The 17,296-nt window shown below is 39.8% G+C and overlaps 1 protein-coding gene across 7 annotated transcripts in view; it reads right to left on the reverse strand.

The window, feature by feature from the left end:
* Positions 1-7,412: 7,412 nt before the first annotated feature.
* The window catches only part of sema6d (semaphorin 6D), a 189,355-nt gene continuing 179,471 nt past the window's right edge, over positions 7,413-17,296 (reverse strand). For 5 of the 7 annotated variants that reach the window (XM_067971432.1, XM_067971433.1, XM_067971434.1 and 2 more), the window contains 2 exons: positions 16,734-16,877; positions 7,413-10,686 (listed from right to left, as the gene is read on the reverse strand). In XM_067971432.1, the coding sequence (XP_067827533.1) occupies positions 9,374-10,686; positions 16,734-16,877 (1,457 nt within the window). In that variant the 3' untranslated portion in view covers positions 7,413-9,373. The remainder of the gene's footprint in view (positions 10,687-16,733; positions 16,878-17,296) is intronic. The other 2 variants (XM_067971437.1, XM_067971436.1) reach the window with 1 other exon arrangement.

A 17,296-nucleotide genomic window follows, 5' to 3' on the forward strand; every position in this document is an offset into this window, starting at 1 on the left:
AAACCATTTGATCTGGTGATCTCCTTTTAAAGGTACAGCTCTTATTTTTTTATTCGTTCATGGGATGTGAGCATCGCTGGCGAGGCCAGCATTTTTATTGCCCATCCCTATTTGCCGTTGAGAAGGTGGTGGTGAGCCGCCTTCTTGAACCCCTGCAGTCCGTGCGGTTAAGGTTCTCCCACAGTGCTGTTAGGTAGGGAGTTCCAGGATTTTGACCCAGTGACTATGAACGAACGGCAATATATTTCCAAGTCGGGATGGTGTGTGACTTGGAGGGCAACGTGCAGGTGGTATTGTTCCAACGTGTATGCTGCCCTTGTCCTTCTAGGTGGTAGAGGTCACGGGTTTGGGAGGTGCTGTCGAAGAAGCCTTAGCGAGTTGCTGCAGTGCATCCTGTAGATGGTACACACTGCATCCGCTGTGCGCCGGTGGTGGAGGGAGTGAATGTTTAGGGTGGTGGATGGGGTGCCAATCAAGCGGGCTACTTTGTCCTGGATGGTGTTGAGCTTCTTGAGTGTTGTTGGAGCTGCACTCATCCAGGCAAGTGGAGAGTATTCCATCACAGTCCTGTCTTGTGCCTTGTAGATGGTGGAAAGGCTTTTGGGAGTCAGGAGGTGAGTCACTCGTCGCAGAATACCCAGCCTCTGACCTGCTCTTGTAGCCACAGTATTTATGTGGCTGGTCCAGTTAAGTTTCTGGTCAATGGTGACCTCCAGGATGTTGATGGTGGCGGATTTGGCGATGGTAATGCCGTAAAGAACAAAAATATAATTTGTTTAAAATTAAAGAAGTTGCAGCTTTTTGCATTTTGTAGCTTTTATGAAAATTGGAATGGGACTGTGATGTGATATTGCAGAGCAGAAGCAAGCTCTGTTATTTGAGACCTGGGCTTCATTGGAAATCTGCTCTTTAATTGTGTATAGTGGGTTGACTGTAGAGTATTCAGTATCCAGGTCCTCAAAGGATTTGTAGGTATTTATTTAAGCATGCTTTTGTTTTCAAGAAGGAAAGTGATCAAAATTTTAGAGCCCAAAATTTCTCTATGTATTGTAATTTCAACCATTCATGTTTAATATACTTGTGCATAAAACTAGAAATTTGGGTCACTGGGGTTTGAAAGTAAGGGGCCACATTATATGCAAATCATGATGATGGATCCTGCTGCAACTCGCTCAGTTGCTTCTGGTCCAGTGCTGCTCTCTTGCCTATTCTGGACTGTCCAGCATTGCTCACCATTCATTCTCTGGCTTCTGGTCTCTCACTTCCCTCTTTCAGGCTACCAATCTCCTGCTCCATCTTACTGTGCACTGGTGGTAAAGTGTGAAGCAGTCAGTGCACATTAAAAGCAAATGCTCTGCTCTCTGTAACTGAGTGAGGTTCATATTTTTTTAAAAAAAGAATTTTGGCTGGAAAATGGAGGTGGGGTTGGAAATTTTGTACATGGATTGCATTATACCCAAGTACGTACAGTAAACTTAGGGGTTTACTATGGGGTTTCTGAAAATTGATTCAAAATGTTTATATTTCAACAGCCGAATGGATATAAATTATAACAGTTTCTCCAGTTTATAATGTATACAAAGTTAGCAGTCTGTAATATTGAGATATTCACTGTTTGGACCTATGCCATCTATCCCTGCTCCTAAGTGCTTTGTAGTTTTGTTATTCCATTTTTCCATGCACCAGATGATTTTGCCACATGTACTCTCAATAGTTTCATGGTTCAAAATGTTCCCTTATAGGCCTTTCTTATACCACATTGAGATTTTTTTTTGGGAAGGGGTAAAGTCAGTTAGTTACAATAATTAAATAAAATTAAATAACTATATGATTATAGTTCAATATTTGAAAAAAAAGGTTTGATTCGGATCATAACTTTGAAACTGTTCAGTCAAATCTACTTTTTAAGTGTTGTATTTTCTCTTAAATTTTTTCCCCAGCTACATAGCTGGTCCAACACGCAGCCTGCTCCCAGGTCTTTCCCAAGGCCTCGCTGAAGCAGCCACAAAGTCTCCATGAGAGGAGCCTGGGGTGATTCATCATTCCCTTTCTGTTTTGAGACAGCTGGCCTTTATATACTCACCCACCAAATGACACAGCTAACATCAGGGAATTGATTGTTAATTTGCATCCTGCTGATCTATGGCACAGCAGGTTGGATCAACAATGTGCTAATCCACCATGCATCTCATCACCAGACTGTACCCAATGTCCAATAGTCATGCTGCTTCCCCCTCCACCTTTCCTTAATTTTCTCAAAACCAATGACTCCTATGGTTCCAACACCTTTACCTGGGTGCCCAAGTCACCGTTCGCTAGTGAGCCTAAATACTGAGTGCCCACATGCTATTAGGCCACGGCAGGCATACAGATGAGCCTGATCGTGTCCTCTCCCGATGTCCTCATGCACTTTTTAGCATGGAACACTGAGTAGTACTATGGAGCAGAAACTGTGATCAACTATTCTGGTCCTCTGGAGCCCACGGATGTTGAATCCAATGTAATATCCTTGCAGCCACCTTGGCTGACATTGCTAACTCAGCACAGAGTGGAGCTTAAAGATGGAATCTACATCATTGAGTCTACAGGACAGAAACTGGCCATTTGGCCAAACAGGTCCATGCCGGCATTTATGCTCCACATGAGTCTTCTCCCTCCTTACTTCATCTAATCCTATCAGCATACCCTTCTATTTCTTTCTCCCTCATATTCTTATCTAGCTTCCCCTTGAATGCATCTACGCTATTTGCCTCAACTACTCCTTGGGATAGTGCATTCTACGTTCTGGGTAAAGAAGTTTCTCCTGAATTCCCTATTTGATTTATTATTGACTATCTTATATTTATGACCTCTAGTCTTGGACTCTTCCACAAGTGGAAACATTTTCTCTAAGTCTATCCTTTCAAACCCTTTCATTATCTTAAAGATCCCTATCCGGTCACCCCTCAGCCTTTTTTTTTCTAGGCCTGTTCAGCCTTTCCTGATAAGTATGGTCTTTTTGGCTCATTGCCACACCATCCAGTACCTTTACTATTGAGGCATCAAGGAGTTTATGTTTTTCTTGAGTTTTATGCAGTGATTGTGTAGTATTAGTATAAAAAATTACTTCGTTACCCTTATAATCTGACAGAGATACTGTTAGTGGATTTCTTGTGTATGTTGTAATCTTACAAATGATGGAATGATATGAGAAATTATGTGCCAACTTTTTATTCACATTTTCTGAAATGTACCTATTGTTTGTACCACATTGGATTTCCCTTTGGTATTCCTGAACTTTTCCTCACTGAGTGCCCACTAAAGGAGGCTTGAGTTGAGAAAGCAACAGCTGAATGCTCAACGTTTAGGATGTGCAAAATAGATGGAGTACCAGCTGATATCTATGCATTAGGGCAAGGAATGCTTCAAACCAACTGCACAGACGGCGCAATATCTGCTCGATATGCTTACCTGGATTGAAACTTTCAAGTTAAACATCATGGAAGGCATGAGTGGGATAATTCTATCTTCGATGTCTTCAGATTTGTTCCATATGTGCAAGGCAACGATCCAATTGGCTGAAATAAGTCTGTATGATGATCCTAAGCTCTGAGACACTCTCTGGTGGCCCTAATATATTCTTTCTTTAAGATCTGCTAATCCTTCTATCAAACCTGTTGTTCTCCACATTGGTGAGAGAAGACCTACTGCAGCAGCTATAATTTGGGACTATGCATCATAATGACCTCGATTGTACCCATTCTGGAGTCCATGCTCCATTCAAAGGTTATTTGAAAATGAAATGGAATTTCACACACCAATTTGCTATTCTTCTTTTAAAATGACTCGATGGCCCAGTGCACCTGAGCTTGGAGTTGCTTGAATCCCATAAGCCAATAGACAACATAATGGCTGTTGCCTCCCATGGCCATTTCATATTTCCATGGATACAACAGATTTTTCCCCATAATTGACTTTGGTTGTTGCCCAGGGAACAACTGTAGGAAGCTGAAAATTGAAATCAAACTATCAGTACAGTAGAGTGAGGAGAGAAGTGAGGACACATTTATTTACACAGAGAGTTGTTAGGACATGTAATGCTTTACCAAAGGGAGTAGTGGAGGCACAGACCATTGTATCTTTTAAGGGAAGAGTCAATAAACATTTGAAGCTGAAAAAGATCCAGGAGTCTGGGGAAATAGCACAGCAATGGAATTAATTTTGGGTTACTCTAGCAAAGAGCTGGCAGAGAGATTATTGGTCGATGGCCTCCTCCGTGCGGTAAACCTCAATGGTTCTATGCACACAAGCTTTGTTTGTGTGTGTGTGTGTGTCTACTGTACCTGTGCAGCATACTGATATTCATAGTTTTAAGTTAATATATAATTTAAAACTGTATATAAAAAAAACAGATTTCTTCAGCCAGTCTCCATGCATCACCCAAGGTAAGTCAGGGGAATAAGTGGGTAGTTTCTAGAGGCAGCTGGTACAAGGGCATTGGAATCATGAGTGCTCCTGGCACCTGTGTTCATAGGGAGGCCTCAAGATAAGTCTGTCTTAGTTATTAAGTACAAGGTAAAACATGGTTAATGCACAGTCCTATTACATGTCTACAATAATTCTAAGTAATGATAAAAGCAACTTACTAAACAACGCATGTGATTTTTGCAATGACTGTAATGATAAAACAGCAATTACTGTGGGCAGCCATGTTTCCCTCAGTAATATGATCCTGGCTATGGTCCTGATGGAGATCAAAGTAAGATCCTGATTATCTTCTAATATTTCACCTATGGACTTGTGCATATGTTTCAAACACTAATGTTCTTGTCTTGAAGCTTTCTCTGCAAATATCCAAGTATATATTTTTACTGCTTAGATGAATGCTACTTACATTGGCTGTGACTTGCAGGTTAGTCTGTCCAGTTCACTTTTCTCAACTTTTTAAAAAAAATTCATTCTTGGGATGTAGGCGTTGCTGGCAAGACCAGCATTTATTGCCCATCCCTAATTGCCCTTGAGAAGGTGGTGGTGAGACGCTGCCTTGAACCACTGCAGTCCGTGTGGTGAAGGTTCTCCCACAGTGCTGTTAGGTAAGGAGTTCCAGAATTTTGACCCAGTGACTATGAAGGAACGGCGATATATTTCCAAGTCAGGATGGTGTGTGACTTGGAGGGGAACGTGCAGATGATGGTGTTCCCATGCGCATGTTGCCCTTGTCCTTCTAGGTGGTAGAGGTCGCGGTTTGAGAGGTGCTGTTGAAGAAACCTTGGCGAGTTGCTGCATTGCATCCTGTGGATGGTACACACTGCAGCCACTGTGTGCCGGTGATGGAGGGAGTGAATGTTTAAGGTGGTGATGGGATGCCAATCAAGCGGGCTGCTTTGTCCTGGATGGTGTCGAGCTTCTTGAGTGTTGTTGGAGCTGCACTCATCCAGGCAAGTGGAGAGTATTCCATCACACTCCTGACTTGTGCCTTGTAGATGGTGGAAAGGCTTTTGGGAGTCAGGAGGTGAGTCACTCGCCGCAGAATACCCAGCCTCTGACCTGCTCTTGTAGCCACAGTATTTATGTGGCTGGTCCAGTTAAGTTTCTGGTCAGTGCTGACCCCCATTGGTTGGTGCTAACTCCTCTGTACATTGAAAGTGCATATTTGTAGCAGAGCCAACCAATCACATATACTGGTGCAGTTGTTGCTGGTGGCGGTGATTTCTCACCAGAGGTTACGATGCGGGTGTATCTATTGAAGAGGATGAAGTTAGAATGTGCATTGCTCAATAGTAAATCAATTTATAGCAGTTGCAATGGGTTTTTCTGTATAAATGTGTATTCTGAGACCTACTATTTTTTCTTGTGACTGAGCCAAAGGGCCTTTTCCTGATGCCTTCTGCTGAAACCTGCATGTCTGTGGAATGCTAACAAGTCTGTCCTGCATTCACTGCATTGGAAAAGTAACAAATTTGATTGTACAGGTTTATTGTTAAATGTAGAAAACATGATTGTTAAAATTGCCAGACCCCTTGGCACATCATTCAGCAGGAACAAGTTGTAGCATTTCTGTAACCGTGAGTATTTTTTGGTCTGAAACCGGTCACTAGTTCCACTTTAGAATTGTTCATTGAATGTCTCATTTTGCAGGGCTACCCATTTAGTATCATTAATTATATTTGGTATCCTGCCTGTTCCTTTTGTGGTGGGTAAAGCATTTAAAAGCCATATGATTATCTCCCACACATCCCCTCTAGACTAGGGATTTTGTAGTTCTGACGTCTGTGTAAATACGTGGGTTTCCTTCCATTTTACAACCAGATGCTGTTGGAAAATCTACTTACAGGGGTCAAGGGTGTAATTTTTGGGGTGTTATTAACTGATTTACTGCAGCTATTTGTTTTCTGTGTTCACATGTAAACACAGTGTTGGTAGGTTATACGATTAGCGAGGGCATCACAGCAGAGCCCTCATTTGGTATTTACACACACGTACATTCAGTAAAGGTGACTGGGTGGTGATGAGGAATGGGAGCCAACCAGGCTGACTTTTTCCCTCCATCCCCCTTCCCTAACCTGGGGGCAGTGAGGCCTATTTGAGCAACGAGAACAGCTAACTCAGCACAGACCAATGATTGAAGCTGGGATTTTGCTAATCAGTACTGTATTTAATTTAGATACAGAAGTGTTGGGGAGCATATTGGAGCTTTTAGATCATCGGATATCTTAATTCTTTACTGAACCCTATTACCCACAACCTGGAAAAGAAGAATTTACATTTATATAGCACCTTTCAGGTTGTCCCTAAGCGCTTTACAGCCCATGAAGTATTTTTTTGAAGTGTAGTCATTGTTGTAATGTAGGAAATGCAGCAGCCAATTTGCACACAGCAAGGTCCCACAAACAGCAATGAGATAATGACCAGACAATTTTTTTTTAGTGATGTTGGTTCCTCAGTGCTGCACTGAAGTGTCAGCCTAGATTATGTGCTCAAGTCCCTGGAGTGGGACTTGAACTCATAACCTTCTGACTCAGAAGCGAGAGGGCTACCCACTGAACAACAGCTGAGGGGCGAGATGATGATGCCCAAAATATTCCATGGATGGTGTCCCTCTCTATGAAACAGCCTTCATTTCCTGAAACAGTATTGAGGAGGATACATTATTGTGGAATGTTACTTGTGAGTTTGCATTTAAAAGTAGGTTTTAAGGGAAATAATTTTAAGACACATTTGAGTGTACATCTAATAAACTAGTTTATGGTTTAAAAAATAATCAATGATTTTATTGTAAAAACTATTTTGTGAACTTTCTGGTGTCAAATGAGTGAAATTCTGATGTGGAATAGTTAAAGCATTGTGACAAATAGAAATCAATAGATCATTGATTTTGAGATTGATTTTTAATCTGCAGTGATGTAAGTCTAGAAACATATGAACTGTGGAATATTTACACAAGGAATAATGTTAATGCATAGAGAAATTGAGAATTAAATATTCCATTTGATTCTTTTATTTTGACTTTACATGCGGTGTTAAAAACAAAATGTATGTAGTTATGTACACTTCCACAGTACAAGTTTACAAGGGTTTTCTATACATGTTACTTCATAGGACATTACACAACAACAACTTTTTTTTCCTTTTCAGGGTTAGCTTGCCAATGTACCATAAAGAGATACGACCCGGGTTTACTTTAACACAAACTTAGAAAGTAGTTGGTGAATTTAATGTAAAGGCAATACAGGAAGTTAAAAATGGCAACATAAAATTGAGCAAGGGCTCAAATTGCAATATACAGTGCAGCATTGTTCAACTGATTTGGGCTCGTTTTACCTTTTAGCCAGAATGGGTGCAAAATTACTATAACTTTTGACAGTATTGAAATGATTTCAACAGTTTGTTCATTGGGCCATAGCAATAAAGAATTCTACAGCATCACGTAGATTTGATCATTGAGAGTGAATTATTCCACTTTATCTGTGACACTTCAGTTAGTATTTCAGCCATGCAGTTTGACTTTTCTAGTCAATGTCAGTGAGAAGCATGGGTTACCTGTGCATGTTGGTGCTTTTACATCTCTTAAATGTGATACACCAGCTAACTTAAAGTAAATTTTGCTCAACTAATGCTATTTTTTTTTAACATCCTTTGTTCTTGTCAAAAACTGCAATGGAATGTTTACCATAAAAATTGGTGTGCAACCATATTTTGATCATTTCTCTTTTCTTCCCCCTCTATTAAATGGCCGCAGGTTGCCTTTACATGTTAGGCCATGATTTGATGCATTTAATTTTATACGAAACCATTTAAAAATAAAATACAACTGGCACACTGGAAAGCAGCTTTTCTGTTCAAGAACGCTTGACAAGTTTTCAATATCAATGATAATGCTTATTGAATAAGGCACAAAATGCACAGAATCCAGGTGAACACAGATACGCTATTTACAGAACATTGTCATTACCTGCATGACTCATCAGGATGCCCTATTAATCACATTTAACACTCCTTAACAAAGTGATTGCACTATCCTTTATCTTGTACACTGCCCATCTCTGTGGCAGGGCAGCTCCTTGTCTACAGATTGTAAGATAAACTGTATGAATTTACAGTAATTGGTGTAAGCGTAGAATGTAATGGACGTTACATTTGGTTAAGCTATATGGACACCATCTAAAAGAAAATGACCGTAGACAGGTAGCTGCGCTCAACACAGTGATATGGTCCAAGTAAATCTGTAGTTGGACAGGACGGTTCAGGTCAACTTCATAGTTCAGTCGTGCTCAGTATATCAGGCAACACAGCATAACAGCTGTAACAAGAACCATTAAGTGCATCCTAGTCTGTGTAGTTTACACAGCATTTATCTGTGACGTTCAGAGGGAATGCCACAAAGTATTTGTCTTTGTCTCTGCTACAATTGGGCTACAGTGGCGTTTTGTCAAACCAAAGCACGTTTGTTGAAATCAGAAGTTTTATGAAAAGTCATTAAACATCTGTGCAAGCAACAAGACAAATGCGTGTACTGTCATTAAAAAGTGTTCACATTTAATGGGAAGACGATGCTCAACAGCAGTGAAAATGGAACCATTGTTCAAGTATTTCCTTGTACGTTGATGCTTTAACAAAATCACAGGATAAATTCCATGTTACACTTCTCCACGGCTCAGAATCTTAACAGTAATACGTTTTGTATTACACAGCATCATCTTTGTGTAGCAGGAGAATGTTCCTGCCTTCAGTCTTACTGAAAGATGCTATTTGAGGAAATGTAGCTACTTTGGCCACTTGTTTGTGTGTCTGTCAAGAGCATTATCACTGGTAGCTTCAAGCAATATTGATCTTAAAGTCCTCCCACATCACATTAACTGAGAAACAGACACTGCCTTTAGCTGATCGTCCAAAATTAGTAACTGTACTTATGCAGTGGTTGGACTGGAGTTGTGGGTTGACCAAATGATGGTTTTGGTGGTACATCTGGTTTAATGGATGGTGTTCTCTTTATTCCTGATCGAGGCAGTGTCCCGTTGCCTGTGTAACTGCTCTGGCGGGACAAAGAGCCAGGTTGTGGTTGAATAACAAGAGGAGTACCATGTACAGAATCCATCCTTGTGGGTGGTGCTGGAGGATAGTATCCTCCCCTATTAAAACTGGGATGTCGTGACAACACAGCTCCATTTAATGAACTGATAACATTTTTGGGGAGAACAGATATTGAATGCCTCTGTGAAGAATTCCTCGGATAGCCCCGCTCCCTCTCTAAACTCGACAATGGTACGTTTGAAGTTGTTGGAACATCCACCCTCTTAGTTGGACTGTGTCTTGGAAGAGTCGAAGAAGGAGAATACAGCGATGCCTCTCTGTTTGGAACCTTGGGTGGCATTTCAGCTATTTTGGTCATTGGCTCTAGCATTAAATTTTGACGAGTCATAGGGATGTCCCCCAAAATAGCCTTAGGGCTGCTGCCACTTTCGTTGAGATGTTTCAGAAGGTCGTTTAGTGTGTTTCTTGCCTCAATAGCTCTTCGCTGTTCCTTTTTACTCGTATGACCAGTAATCGACATTTCTATATTCTGTACTTTCCTTTCAGCTTTATGTGCATTAGAATTTGAGAAAGACATGTTGTAGGCATGGGTAGCATTGGGAAGTACTACAGCACTGGGTATTTGACCACCATGGTTTATAGGTGAATGGGGAGGAGGACTGGATGAAATAATCTGAGGGCTTTTTAAAGGTGATTCTTTCCTTGCCGCATTAATATTGTTATGGGCTTTCTCCCATTGGTTCTTGATGGGTTGAATGCTTTTCTGTTGAAGCACTGGCGTAGACTCGGGAGTTGGCAGTGCTGCCAGTTCTGGAGGTTGTCCGTGGTTGTCCACAATCATGGGTTTTGCATCACCGCTGGGTGGCAGTTCTTTGCCATTAGTTAGTAAGTTAGTGTAAAGTTTAGGCGTATCAATATTTTGTGGATACTCCTTGACTGGACTATCGAATAGTCCATTAAATTTAGTAAAACTTCCACTTGAGTCTGTGCAGGACTGTGCAGATTCTGCATCCTTGTTCATTTTTCTGGCTTTGCGTAAGTAAGTATCACGGTGACAGTACACAGCCACACCAGAAATGAAGGCTCCCAGCACAAAAGCAGCAAAAACACAGGTGATCAGGACATTCATGTGAACCATTTGGTTTGCATCTCCAGATTGTACCTCCCATCGTACACCTGTAACAAAAATAAGTTTGTAAAAACATGAATGAGTCTTTCTATGTTGCTGATCCCTTCTTTGGGAAAGGGTATATTAGAAATTGAAAACTACTATTGTACAAAAAAATCTAAAGCACGAGAGAAACTTATTAATATTTTCTGTTTTGTCGGAAATTAGATGTGGTGGCCTTTGAGTTCAGTGATTGAGAGTTTAATATGATTTCAGATATTGATTTTTCAGGCACAGCAGAACTCTTCTGCATAGAATTCTATAAATGATTTACTAAACATGGATGTAGCAGCAATCTGCACACAAATGAGAGAAATGATTTCCTTCTGGGAGGACTTCATTTACAATCATTTTGTCCAGCAGTATAAATGAGTGAGTACAAAATTAAGTGCTGATTTTTCTCTGCAGTTGGAAGACCTTTTCTAATGTCAAACAGATCATCCCTTTTCTAATGATTACTTACATTTTTGGAACTCCATGTTCAAATGAATTAAATGTCTTAAAATTAAACAAAAATAGAAATACTAGTATAGTTTTAATAGGCGGTCATGCTCACCAAAGACCAAACCTAGAAATTACTGCTTGCAATATTGATTTACAAACACTTATTTGAAGGGAATTTTCCTGCATTACCTCCTGAGAAGGGGTGGTCTGGGGCAGATAGTCAAGAAAATCTGGGCAGGGAGGCCTCTCACCAAATTCTTACTCCTACTATTGACTGCCAAGATTTTCCTCTTCCCCTCTGCTTTTGAGAACGCTCCTGTGAAGCACCTTGGGATGTTTTACTACGTTAAAGGGGCTATATAAATGCATGTTGTTTTATGAACTGCTTACCCAGCCCCCTGTAAATGATAGTGGGGTGGTGCGACTTAATATTCTGGGAAATTTCCTTCTGTTCCTGCCTCGGCACTGTAGATGAACAGGAAGGGCAGAAAGGAAGAGTCTGTAGTGTTGGAGGCTGGGTGATATTAATAGTGAGGCCAGCAGGATAGTTCTTTTCATCACTTCAGCTGCTTCCTACCCCACCCCATATAAAGGTTCTTTGTAGCAGGGTTAGAAATTGTTTTGGTTCCTCTGTACTTGTTGGCCAGTCCCTTTAAGCTGAAACAGCTATACAGCATGTCCCTCCCCTGTATGACTCCCACTGCACAATGGGGATAATGCTGGGGGTCCGCCCTGCATACTCGACCCTGCCACAGGAAAGCAGGAGCTGGTTGGACTGGTGGCAGAAATCCGGCACCAACTCATAGCTGGTGGCAATTTTGCTCGAGAACAATTCCCACCTCCCCCCAACGCCTATTTTAACATAACCCATATTTATTTTAAATGAATTAATGCCTAACACCTGTGTTTAAATAGCTGACAGAGCTGTCGGGTCAACTAGGCCTGTATTCACTCGAGTTTAGAAGAATGAGAGGGGATCTTATTGAAATGTATAAAATTCTGACAGGGCTAGACAGACTGGATGCTGGGAGGATGTTTCCCCTGGCCCCGGGGGGGGGGTCCTAGAACGAGGGGTCACAGTCTCAGGATACGGGATAGGAGATTTAGGACTGAGATGAGGAGAAATTTCTTCACTGAGGGCGGTGAAGCTGTGGAGGCCAAGTCACTGAATATATTTAAGAAGGAGCTCGATAGATTTCTAGACACAGAAGGCACCAAGGGGTATGGGGAGAGAGCAGGAATAAGGTATTGAGATAGAGGATCAGCCATGATCATATTAAATGGTGGAGCAGGCTCGAAGGGCCAAATGTTCCTCTGCTCCTATTTTCTATGTTTCTAGAGGAATATCCTGAGATGTGTTAACCATAACAGCAACAATAATTTGTAGGGTTTTATTTGTATTCCTTTTGGCATTTTCTTAGTGAACAAGATGTAGGAAATGTACAATAGATTACTACATGTTGCAGTAAACAATTGGCACAATTCTGTTTCATCTAGTGGCTTGATGTGTAGTCCAAACACGTTTTAGCTCAGTTGTAAAAATCATTTTTCAAATGTTTCTTTTGTAGCACCACTAGGTTAATGTCACGAGTCTCTTAAGCAGTAGTGATGTGCCAGCACTGTACAGTTGTATTGTGTGAATAAAAAATAGTTGAAGATTTTAATAATTGTCACTTTATATAGAACTGTGGGAGCTTAGAGGAATAAATAATTGAAGCTAGTTTGTTCTGTTTGGCCATTCTTCTAGAAGAAAAGATGATATGGCTCAACTGTACACTTAAACTGCTGCACTTGTAACCATGCAACCAAGTAAAGTATTGTTCCTTCACCATGGTGTACAGCAATCATGTTAAAATTTATCATTGTCTCAAAAATAAGACTTAGGATTGATCCAATCATTTTGTGGTCAGATATGATAAAAAACTTAGTGTTAGATCTAAAGTTGGATTGGAGTGAGATTTCATAACTTGATTTATGAAAAGTCTTATCTACAATAAAGGTTTCCTTTGCAAACCCTCTGGCTATGTCAAAATCTCTATATTATTTAAAAAGACAGACTTGGCTATTTCTCCAAAGAGATCTAAGTTATCAATGTGTACTGATTTCTTTATAATTAATAAATCTTTTTTCCTCTAACAAAAGCACATTATATTCTATCCTGATTACAGTGCTCCCATACTGTGATGTTCATTATAGGGCCTGATTTCATTGTTTGAAAAATTTGCTGTGATTTAGGTACTTGAGGCACTAATCCTTAGTCACTGCTTTAAGGCACTGAATTAAAAAGCCTCAGTTTATAGATTACTCATAGGACACGAGAAATGTCTAAATTAAATATCGACTCCTAAATCTATACTACCTTAACAGCTTTGTGATGTTATCAAGAAGTGAAGCACTGTAATACCACAGATTTATAAACTGCTAAACATGTTATATACATGGAATTTGAAGTCTACTCACACATTTTATGGTTCAAAATGTATCTTATTATACTCTTATGGAGTCCCATCCAATGGTCCACAAACACCACCATTCTGTCTCAGCTGTCTGTCAGCTGTGAGAATTTTTGCAAGGAAATGAAGACATAAGATGGGGAGAAAATCTCTTGAGACTAAAGGGAATTTTAAAAAAAATAGGGCAGAAGTGCTGTTTGTTCATTAAATATTCATTCAACAGGGGGGAAAGTAATCTGCCTCTTCGAGGGGCACTCCTATTTGAGTCCGTAACTAACTTCCTTGATATATCAGATCTCGACCTGCCACCAGGGTGATACAATGATCCAGCACAAATAGCAGTATGCCTTCTCAAAGAGATACACAAGACAGTATCTTTTAACATTCTTTTTGAGCAGAAAGTGCTTCTCTTCACTTCCCCCTAAGAACTGCATTCCCCTTTAAGATTTCTTTGCACTGGCCTTATATGGATGCTTGTGCGACAGGTTTCTGACACATAGGCCTCAAGCACTCCCAGCAATGCCAATATAAACTTGCTAGACAAGCTAAGACTGCAGCGTGCCCTGTAGGTGGGAGGGGAGCATGGGGTAGTACACCAGATAAGAGCACCATAATGAAATTAAGATTCAGGAATAAACACAACTGTGAGGAAATATTGACATATTGGAGACATTGAGGTATTTAACAGGTTCCATGCCTGGAGAGTAGTGTTAATTATTTTTTAAAAAGTCAGACAGCACTTGTTAAATAAATCAGGCAGCAGTGAAATTTACAATTATATTTCAAACCGCCAGCAATGTCTCATGAACATTTCACTGATCCTCTGAGTAAACAAGCAACCGGATGCTTTTTATGCCATATTCCATTATAATGCACTCTTTGGCCAGTTACCAAGTAGTGCATTTTAACATGGGTCAAGTGTAATTAATATTCATGGGTTGGCTCGATTGATACAAACCGGAAGTAATGCAGCATTCCTAGATACACTCCTGTTATTTGCAAAAAGCTCAGCATGGATGATGATAATCAAACTCCCACCACCTCTACACTGCTACCCTTAAAACAGCAGACATGACAAGGAAGTAGGGCTAATGTCTGTAAAAATAGCAAGAAGACCGAAGTAGCTACCACAGTAAAAGTTGTGCTATCAAATCGCCAATAACCTAGGATTTTAGTTAAGTAAATATGTGCCATTCAAATTATCTTTGATATATGAAGAAAAGTTAATAAAACCAGAGTAAGAGGTATGCAGTGATATTACTGTATAATGACTACAAATTTACTTCTGGGTATAAGATTTAGTCTGTGCACTCTAGAAAGCATTTACAATCCTGTTATTGAGTCATCCCATTTTACGTTTTCTTTGTCCTCCCCTTGAGCTGCCACTTTCTAATCCTTCCAGTGGCCCGGACATTTGAACTGTGGGAAACATCTGGTTGTGAATTCAATGCTGTACATTTAATTCCATCAGGCTACCCTGTGCCAACAGATATGTTTGCATGCAAGATATAGAAATATTGTTTCAGTTGAAACAATAGAAAAAAAACATTATTAACATTGGCATTTTCTGAAAGAATCCTGTGTTGGTAAAATTCCAAATAAAAAACACATTCTGTGACATCCAAGTAAAATACACAAATATAGAAAACTTCAACTTAAATCATATTTCATAAGTGTTCGGCTAGTGCAGTATAGTATAAAACACGTAACCAAGTGCACAGAGCAAGGAAATCATTTCCTGCTCCTAGCTAGTCTAAAGAGGACAATGTAGGCTGAATGCAGCTTAGCTAACACATTAAAATACAATTTACGACCACACAAATTTTTCCAATTACTACAGTCATGAAAGTCAATGGCACCTGAACAAAGCATTTCTCATTAGTCTCTTGTATAAACTATTTCTCACTTTGTTTCAGTTTTTAATCTCAAAGCAGTTACTCAAAGAGAAAGAGAAATTGTTAGGATGACTGTCGGAAGATAAAAATGTTAGTTCAGCATGTAAACGTGAAAGACACATTTAGTTTTATAGTTGATACCCACTGGAGGAATTCTGCGATTCTACTAAGGACAGGTTAACGGCTAAGATTAGTTAAATTCTCTATTCCACAACATGCAGTATTGCAGTCAGTCCATAGGTTAGTGAGGTGTAGGAGCTATTAGAGATTCTTACAAAAATCAGGCAAGGCCTTTTGAACATTTTACCTTTTATAAATGGTAAAATGTTCAGGGTTAGAACTGTAATGGCAGTGGTTGAAAGAAGGAAATGGCAAGAGGAAAGAAACAGACTGGCATTGACTGTTACATAACAAAAAGGTACAAATGAAGGAAGGAAACGATGAACTGAAACAAAAGTGCTACGGACCAACTTAAATAATGGATTGTTTACATAACGATCGCCAACACATTTAACAGAAATGTGCAAGTTTTAACTGAGGTAAAAGTAAATCACTGCCAATATAACTGATAGGAAACCTGTTTTAACTGCTTGTTTTTATGTCTGGACAAGCCTTTGCCTTTTTTTTAAAAAAAGGGACCCCAAAACAGTCCTCCTAAGCCCTTTTACGTGCGGTATTATGATTTACATTCTCCTCAAACCTAAATGTTAGGAGGGACCTAATACACAAATAAATTTGCATTAAAAATGCATTTTTTTCTTCTTCTTAAAACTTTGATAATTAGCTCCCAAAAGATAAATTATCCACAGCGATGTGCTGTCTGGAGTGTGCACATGACACCCCAAATTTTTTGATTAGATGTAGATACACATTTACCTCTACAATAGTTTGACTGACTCTCATGGCAAAACTTGCAGAATAAAACCAGTCTGGCTGAGAGTGTTCCAAGCTTTGAAGTTCAGGAGTATAATTGGCCTCCTCCTAACATTAGGTAGAAAGGCTTCGTTATTTGAAATATGAGTTGAAATAACTGGCTTCCACTCTATACAGTGCACAGCTAGAATTTAAAAACTTGCAATATTTCAACATATCAGCACCTGTTTTGTTCAGCTTAAATTTACTTTAAAGCTAGTTCTGTTGTAGTCAAGTCAGCCACGGGGCTTTGTCTATTTGGGTTGGCCCAGCAATTTTTTTTTTAAATAGCTTTTCTTTTAAAACCAGGTTTCCATTCAGTGGAAGAAAGCTTCCCTTCAAAGGCCTTACCATTGGGGACAGCAGATAATGGTTCAAAATAATCAAAACTGTCCATATCATCTTGCACTGCAACCTTTCGTGAACCAATCACGTTTGGAGATACTATCGGGCCACTTGCAGCCGTGGAAGTAGAGATTGCCGATACATCCATGTCTGTGGTGATAGATTTAAATTATTTTAACAATTAATGGGGGAAAATTGTCAATAAATTTACTCTTTATCGATGCCAAACCGCACCGCAATTTACCTTAATAAACGTCTTGAGCCATTTTAAATGTGTAAATAACAAAACAGATGTATGACCAATTGAGCTTTTTTTTTTGGAAAAAAACTTCACCTTTTAAACAGCATTTGTTTGTACAATTTGAACACTCCCAGCATCAGTATTTGACTTGCATGGAACTGTTAAACTATTTTAATACTGATCCTGAAATGTTTTTATTGTACCCTCCTGGTTGAACAGCTCATCACTGTACCACCTCCTTTAGTGGGGAGCGTAGGAGATTCTGGGTCTTGGGACTTCACGGCTGCTGAGTGATCAGACTAAGTGGACGAGTCGGTGTTGGGTAGGG

This window comes from Heptranchias perlo, chromosome 34, assembly GCF_035084215.1.
Source record: "Heptranchias perlo isolate sHepPer1 chromosome 34, sHepPer1.hap1, whole genome shotgun sequence".
NCBI lineage: Eukaryota > Metazoa > Chordata > Chondrichthyes > Hexanchiformes > Hexanchidae > Heptranchias > Heptranchias perlo.